This window comes from Cyphomyrmex costatus, unplaced genomic scaffold, assembly GCF_001594065.2.
Source record: "Cyphomyrmex costatus isolate MS0001 unplaced genomic scaffold, Ccosl1.0 scaffold199, whole genome shotgun sequence".
Taxonomy (NCBI): domain Eukaryota; kingdom Metazoa; phylum Arthropoda; class Insecta; order Hymenoptera; family Formicidae; genus Cyphomyrmex; species Cyphomyrmex costatus.
The window spans coordinates 881166-890298 of NW_017276028.1; the positions used below are offsets into that span (position 1 = coordinate 881166).

The following is a 9133-nucleotide window of genomic DNA, read 5'->3' on the forward strand; positions in this document are numbered from 1 at the left end:
TGTTCCGTTCCGGTGTAATTTCCGTATCATGGGACAGCACCCTCAGTCTTTAAAGGTACAATTTGGTACAATTTCATGCTGACGCTTGACGCTTATTTTTAGCGTCAAAACAGATCACGTGATCAATATTGATGCTTAATATTCGTCAATTGGTTAAGCCCTAAACACAATGCGAGGAAATAGCGATAGCGATAAGTTTTAACTTATCAGAAATCGAATACACCGGAATACGCATTTTTGATAGGTTGCGTCATATTCTTTCTTAGCCAATGAGAGTGATGACATCTTTGGCTGGACTCCCTATTATAGAGTCTCTAATTCCACCATGCTCTGTCCTGCTCTTGAATATCGCTTGATGTATGTCGTTTTATATACTTGTGTGGAAGCGTAAATTCGTTTTTGTGTATGTCGTATATACAGAAACCGTCTATACATATATAGGCATAGTTGAGCTCCAGAGAAATTCTTGTGTTTATTAATAATTTCTCTCGACATTGTATAAAATAGAGTAAGAAACGGTTTAAAATTGGTATAATAAGATATCGTTAATCAGAATCTTCCGTGTATCTGTTTGTATGGTAAATTCATACGATTATTAACTTGGAACTTAATTGTGGCGGCTCTTTGCAAAATGTACAAAATGTGGGCAGAGATAGATTCTTGAGGAAAGAGAGTCTAGTTCCCTGACTTAGTTAATTATCACGAAGAATACGAGACAAAACGGATCGCATACTTCAATTGTTAAAATGGCTGCATTCTTGTCGGGTAAGTTGCGGATTTGTTTTATAACGATCTTTCACACAAATTTGCAGTTTTTTAAATTTAAATTACTAATTTATAACGGTTCAAAAACTTGTAAATGGTAAATAATGCCATCTTCTATTCACATCAAACGACCTAGTAATTTAAAAGTTACATGCATAACGTATTTTGTAAATTGTTTGCTTAAAATATCTTTTATGTATACTTTTTTAGGTTTAATACTTTTATTTCGTTTACATATAATTGTATATTATTTTATAGCTTATTGGGTAAAGTTCTTCAAAGGAGCTGGATTTCCTCAAGATGTGGCCACTAAACATGCAGTTGTATTCTCAAACAATCGTATAAAACCCGATATGTTGCCAGATTTGGATAAACCTAGTCTCAAAGAAATGGGTATCACATTAATGGGAGATATGATCGCTATATTGAGATATGCCAAGAAAGTAGTGGAAGAAACAACCTGTGAGAGATTTTTAGTTGATTCGGAAGATGGCGTTCCAACTCCAAAGGTTTCTGTATCAAAACCTATTATGAAAAAAATGAGCAAGGATATTGGAAATAAGATTATGATTTTAGCAGCATCTAAAACAGATTCTACAAAAAAGATAGTTAAACCTTTATCTGCAACAAAAAAGGTTGTAACTGTAAAGAAACCTATTTCTGCTCCAGTTACTACTAATGCTGTTAATCAAAAACCAATATCCGTCAAAAGAAAATTGGCATCAGAAGAAGTATATGAAGACAATGATCAAGATAGTTGGGATATCTCAGAGAAAAAAATAAAAACGACGAATGGTAGTGAAGACAATATCGAATACACTGTCACGACACCGAAAGTAACAACCGTGAGAACTCAAGTACTTAAAAAACCTATTGAACAAAAACGAACAGTATTTGATAGATTAGGCGATAGCTCGGTCACGAGCACAACTAATTTAGTTGATACAACGCCTACTTTCAATATTACTGGAGTCAGTAAAGATGTATTTAAGAGATCTAGTAATGTTTTTAAGCGTCTTGGTGACATAGATGTTAAGAAAGACCAAACAATTACTGCAGGAATACTTAAGAATGGGTCTAGCACTATCAGTACACAAGGCATACTGAAAAATCGAACATCACCTAGTGTACGCACATCAATTATAATGACAAAGAGAGTCACGCCTAAAATTATCGGCACTATGCATGCTGATCACGAAGTTAACAAGAAAATTACTTTGAATAATACAAATCGTATACTGAAGTTAAAAAAGGAACTACCTACTGTTAAATCGAAAACCGAAGGTATTACCAAACAAGTATCTACAATTACATCGGGCAAGTTAGGTTTGTATATATATTATATTATATAAATTTTACTAATGTATAGGGGGGTAATTGTGTAAAAGAGAATAGTTTTTCTTAATTTTATTATTACAGCTTCAGAACGACTTGTTTCAATACCAGCTAAAGCACGCTTGGGCACAACCACTGCCAAACAAGTAACTTTTAGTAAAGTGGCAACAGTGACACATGTCAAAAGGGCAGATGTTTTCAGCCGCTTGGGTATTTAAGTTGGGCTTGATACCCCCCTCCCCCTCCCCCTATCAATCTCAAACAAGCAATTGAACTGTTATTTGTATAAAGTTAGAATTTTTCAAACCAATTGCATTGACATTGATTAATGCTAATCAAGTAATTGATTAGACTTCCTTTTTATTACAAATGGATATATCCAGAGGGTGTTTTTCAATTGTAAAATCGCTAAGCACTTTTATGTACATGGTGACACAAGTTGCATTCCAATTGATGTAATTGTTAACACAACACATTCGTACTCAGCTGAAGGGCTACTAAATCAGCTATGTAAGCTTGTGTAGTAACAATTATATGTGTTATTAATCATGTCAGCTATAAATGAGGTTGAAGGACATTGAGCAACCAGCACTTTCGTTTTTCTTTTTATTTAATGCAGGTGGAAAAGCTAAATTTAATCTAATTCTATCTGAAATTGTACATAGTGTGTACATTAGGTCTGTTCGCGTTGCTTGCACTTTTCACACTTAGTATCTTCGTTTTTTTTCAATACCTGAATATATATTTATCTCGTTTTAAGTGCAAATATTTTTGTGAATTTCAAGCAACGCGAACAAACCTATTCTATTCCAATTAAATTGTGCGTAATGCTACACTTTGTGTGTGTGTTCCTGTGTACATTAGTGTTAAAATGTGTCAAGCGATTGAAAAGCACCCAGAGTCACTTGCAAGGCTATTGTGAATGGCATATATAATGTAAATATAATAACTAATGTTAATGACTTATAATTAGATTTAGCGACGCCATGAATTGCTCGATCATAAAGAATGCAAATTGTATACTACAATCTGTACTATCTGTAATGCGATGTATTGTTTTATTCAGAGATTTCTAAAAGATTATGCAAACTTTTACTTCCTCTTCTTTTTTTTATTTGAGATATTTTAAGAGACGATTTTCAATTTTATATAAAGATTAAGTAACTATGATGATATTCTATAAGATAAAACTATATTTTAAACTTGGAATTATGTGTAACTTTTTTAATTTTAAGAAAAAAGAAGAAAGTTTTATGGAGTTATTGTTTTTTTCTTATACTATATATCGCTATGTTTTTATAATACTATGAGATGATGATATATACAAATATAACTGTATGAACGAGCAATTAGATTTGCTATGTTTTGAGAAACTTGACTTGTTATATTTTTAACTGTATTTCCTATAACTTAATTCAACACCTTTCTATTCTTCCTGTATACAATAAACATTTATTTGTTTTATAATACATAAATGTTGGTATAAAAGAGGAGTAATCTGCCAAAAGTGTCCTATAATATTAGCAACGTTTATCAATATTTTAAGTGATTGATAAGTGTAACTTGTGATAATAACAGATTGATATAATTATAAAAGTGTTTTGTATAACTGAACCATTACCGTATGATATTAATTCGCTATTATTTTATATTTCGTAAGTGAATATTGAAAAATTTATTTTTACATTTTACATTTCTAATGATGAATCTAAGTTAAAGAGAGGGAGAGGGAGAGAGAGAGAGAGAGAGGATGAGTGTTCACGAAATCAAAAACGCTTGTTGGTCAATATATCAACAAAAAATGCGATGTACATTTCAGTATTTCGTTACTATTAAATTTTTAAGATCTATGTACAGAATTAGTGTATACTTTTCAGTAAATGTCTATATAGGGGCAATAATTTCTTTATAATCTTTGCCATAAAAAGCTTAATATTAATGATTAATACATTTTTATAATTTTCATATTCATTTCTATAAAAAAATTTGGAAAACTTCAGTAAATACACGCGAAAATATATTTCTTTTTTAAAAATATTTATTTCAAGTTTATTTTTATCAATATATATAGATTAACTTATTTAATTTCTATTTAATTTACTCCTTATCTTTCTCTAATTGTTAGAACTAGAAAAAAGTAAAAAGTAAATTATAAAGTAAGATGAGTTAATCTTGGTAAAAATGAATATTAAAATGAGACGAATGTTTTTGTACCAAGTAATTTATTTCTGAAATTATCCCCCACCCGCGGGGGATAATTTTTTTCCACTTAAATACATGTGGAAGAAAGGGAAGCTCTTCGTCTGATATGCTCTTTTGTTAAACTATTTAACATCCCGTCTACATTTAGATTCATTCGCAGTTCATACTCATGACTATCGCACACGTCGATCAAGTTCGTAGTCCATTTGCATTTGTTCACGTTCGTTCACTTGGCTTTTGACTTGTCTTTTAATAACATTTCATTTTGATGGATAATATAATCAGTGCATGATATGTACAGTATAAATAATGATCTCTTGTCAGTATAAAAGATTTTTTCAGCAGCAACCAACCTTAAATAAATAATTTTAATTATTGTCGAATAGCGTCTGATGGGTCTGATGGTCCTGGGAATAAGAGTATAAATTGAATTAAATACTTGATATAATTTGAGTTAAATAATTAATAATATAATAAATTATAATATATTATCCCTCATAATTATATATTCATTATTATATAAATGCTGTGTAAATAAGCAAACATTTATGACAATAATATATATTACAATAATATAAAATAGCATCTTTTTCTAATGATTATTATGATAACGATAGAACGCAAATAATAACAATAGAAGTGCAATTTTATAAATAAAAAATTATAAATAAAAATTATTACAGGGTTTAATGGGCCTATTTGATAATTAAATATTTTTTCAAGATTCAACTCATTAATAAGTACTTTGTCAGTCCACATTTTATCTTTATTAAGGAGTATGGACAGTGTGAAGGCCTGAAAAATCGGTGGTTCTTTGGGAATTTTTTTAAAAAATATAATAAAGTCAGGTAATTTGTTTTATGGCGTCTTTATTGTATCAATTCTAAGATACGTAAAAAAAATTTTTTGTCTCGACTACTTATATATAGGCTGCTGTACAAAAGGGTAATCTTGAACAGTTACTTTTGCCTCGTTGACAGCAAATAAAAAAATCTACTCGACCTATTGACTTGGTGTAAATTGCATTTTGTTCAGAAAACTTACCTCTATAGCAGGACGTAGGGAAATCACAAAATTGCAAAAAGTAACAAAATGGCGGACATATGAATTCTTTTTTTTTAATTTGGCCTTTTTTACAAAAAGCCTTTGTTACAAAAAAGTTGAATAAAATTGTGAAATTTTTATTAATTAAAAAACGGTTACGTCCAGCGATAGAAGTAAGTTTTCTGAACAAAATGCAATTTACAATAGGTCAATAGGTCGAGTAGATTTTTTGATTTGCTGTCCGAGGCAAAAGTAACTGTTCAAGATTACCCTTTTGTACAGCAGCCTATATATGTATAAGTAATCGAGACAAAATTTTTTTTTACATACTTCAGAATTGATACAATAAAGACGCCATAAAACAAAATTACCTGACTTAATTATATTTAAAAAAATAATTCCCAAAGAACCTCCGATTTTTCAGGCCTTCACACTGTCCATACCTCTTAATACATTGCTCCAAATAGTCCAAATTGAGCAGGAGCGAATGCGAACAAGCACAAAGAATTACGAACGAACTTGGACTGATATCGCGAATACAAACAAGCTCAAATAAATATTGACGAATGTCGAATACGTTCTATCTTTTTTGTCGATATGTTTATCAAAGAAAAAGCATTCGGTGAGGTGCTGAAAAGCTTATTGTTAGTGGTAAAGTGTTCATCTGTCAAGTGGAAGACACGGATTCGATTCTTTAATACCACAATGGGATCTTTTTGAAAGATAAATATATATAATATTTTTTTTTAAATATTTTTTTTTACTATTCCCCATTACCAGTTTTGTCGGTCCTACGACGAATTGGCGGCGGCCCTACAAAGGGTCTTAGGTCAAACTTTTATGACCCTGCAACAGTTTGGCCAAACTAGAACGTGCACCATGCACCACTTGAACGATTCTGGAACATTAATTCACTTTAATAAACTCATAATCCAAAAACACCAATCCAGTGTAATTTAATAATATATTGTGTGATACTGTGTTATCAAATCTTTGTTATCCAAGTCGTAAATCATGATACTTTATTCCAATATTAAAGTATTACTCCGTTTTATATGACAAATGAACTTAACACAAATATATATATATAAGAATAATAATAATCCAACATATATACGTATATAATATAAATTATTAAATTATAATTAATTCACAACATAATAATAATAAAAATATATTATAAAGCATTAGTGAAATATAATGGAGTGGCTAAACGACAAAGTTTTATTATTTATTAATGAAATTGAAAGCTTACCGATTTTATGGGATTCTTCAGATCCATATTATAAAATTAGTAGGAAAAAAAATGAGACATGGGAAAATCTTGCCAACAAATTCTGTACAACAATACTAGATGTTAAAAAGAAGTGGCTTTCGTTACAGGTATATATAAACAAATATATTTCTTTTTATATACCAGTAGTTTATTGCAACAAAAAGTAATTATAACTTTTAAAATTATTACTATACATTATTTTGTATTCAATAGTTTTAGGATAAGTCAGTGTTTAATTATTGATAATGAATGAGTATTTTTTATGAATCTATGTGTGTGAGTTTATTTTTTCTAGGCATCATACAGAAGAGAGAGAATGAAGATGATTGATTCTACAAAAGAAACTGAGAAAAAAGTATGATCAAAATGGTTTGCATATTGTGCAATGACATTCTTAAGAGATCATTATAAATCAAGAAGGACAAAAGATATTTCTGAGGTAAAATAAACACTACATACATTTACAGTTTATGAATTTCTTTTAATTTATTAATTTTGAAAGTAAAATTATGTGCCCAATCTTAGTATATCTTCTCTTTTTAGAGTAGATTATAAATTTTCAGGCTACTTTTTTTAGCTACTTTTTTAAATAAATTTAATTCTTCAGTATTGTTTTTCCTTAAATTATATATTATTTGCTCATTCTGCTCTTCAAATATTATATCATTTATAGAATTATATATGTATGTATATAGGATATAAAATTAATTACATCTAAATCTCTCTCCAATTACAACTTTTAGTAATATAATTTGTCAAAATGAGTTATTAAATAAATTATATCAAAATGGTTATAATATATATTTATGGTAATGTTCTCATTATTTCAGACTTTTGAAACATGTCAACAGGAAGAAAGTAGTATCCGTAAGAACCAAGAAAGTATTAACAAAACAGAAATAATGTGCCCAAAAGTGGAAGTTACATCACGCAAACCAGAGAGAAACGTATGCTTGCGTAATAATTCATTGCGAAGAAAATATTTGAAAATGTTTTATTCTCCAGAATTAAGTAACCCAAAGAAAAAAAAGATTAATGAAGATAACAAGCCAAGTGAACTGTATATTTTAAAGGCTCCTGTCGCAGAAAAAGAATGCCAACGAGATGAAAATGAGATTTACGGTGAATACGTGGCACTGACACTGAAGAAATTAGACAATTATTCACGTATAATGGCTAAACATTACATTAATGAAATTCTTATAGAAGCAGAATTAGGAAAATACAAAGATTTAATTCATCAAAAATCGCCTATACCCACGACCTATTCTGCTATTTCACCATCGCTTTCTGTATATTCCTATTAATCCAGAGGTTCCAATAATGTGGCTTCTTCTGAATCGAATCTAATGAATTAGTAGCATTATAAAATTATTTCTTTTTCTCAATGTGTCATCTTTTGTCAGTGATGATCTTTTCTACATACATCAACCTGATATCCATTGATATATAGGATCTACAGTTTTTGACACTAAATAATTCATGGTAGAACAAATAAATTCCATCATGGAACGGCTTATCAGAAAAGGTTGTCAGGCAAAGATACTCTCGGTAATTTGTCATTGGCTTAGTGATGATCATCACTTTGATCATCACCAAATAAAATCTGATATGCGTGTGTTCTAGATGGATTTGAATCTCACAGCAGCCACATGACTGACTCTATACCACAAAGTTATTTAACATGATTTTAATTATTTCTATTTTCTGCAAGCTTTCGTTAAAATGCATATCGGTTCCTCATTTTCATAATTACTTTTGTAATTAATTTCTTAGAAATAATTCTCATTACAATATATGTGTAAATATTTGTAAATTTTCTTGAAATAAAATTGTTCTATAAAAAAATAAAATATTTTTATTAAAAAGATAAATTTATCTGGTAGAACTATTGTGAGAGTTTCACACACTTCAGAAAAAATTTTTGATATAATTTATTGCGAACTTTTCATGAATAAGTATCTGGAAATCTTCATTTGCTAAATGGTTCTTATATTATAGAAGGTTCTATATGTAAAACAACAAAAGACAAATGAAAGGCTAAGAGCCAATTTTATGTAACAAAGAAACTTTTAATTCAAAATAATAAAAATATTACAACAAACGTTTCGATGCCGATCGGGTCATTATTAATGTTACAGTAAATTATAATTATGCAACTATTTGAAATCTACAAAAATTTTTTCAGAAATAATTTTTAATTTTCTGACTCGACTTGGATTGAATCAGCAAATTGAAAACATTATAAGCCCCCTTTTTTAATAAAAATTATTTTTCTATAATTTATGTTGCGTACATATTTTTAAAGAGACAAATTATATGAACTTTTTAAACTCCTTAATATAAAGTTATGTGTGTGAAACTTTCAAAGATCTCTTCTACAAAAGTTGATATAAAAAATTCCGCCAACTAAAAAAATATAAAATTATAATAAGTAATTCAAATGTTTCACATTAATATTTCAACATTTAACGAATTTCATTAATTATATTTTACGCTCTTTGTAAAATA

General features: G+C 29.2%; 1 protein-coding gene and 1 long non-coding RNA gene across 2 annotated transcripts; both read left to right on the top strand.

Moving 5' to 3' along the window:
- Positions 1-746: 746 nt before the first annotated feature.
- LOC108773115 (uncharacterized protein C19orf47 homolog) lies at positions 747-2401 on the top strand. The gene is made up of 3 exons (XM_018538835.1): positions 747-765; positions 1024-2091; positions 2185-2401. The coding sequence occupies exons 1-3, from the start codon at positions 747-749 to the stop codon at positions 2316-2318; spliced, it is 1221 nt and encodes a 406-aa protein (XP_018394337.1). The 3' UTR covers positions 2319-2401.
- A 4206-nt stretch (positions 2402-6607) lies between these two features.
- On the top strand, positions 6608-7634 carry LOC108773125 (uncharacterized). Its single transcript, XR_001940677.1, has 3 exons — positions 6608-6729; positions 6918-7061; positions 7453-7634. It is a non-coding gene; the product is annotated as an uncharacterized LOC108773125 (long non-coding RNA).
- The last annotated feature ends 1499 nt before the right edge of the window (positions 7635-9133 follow it).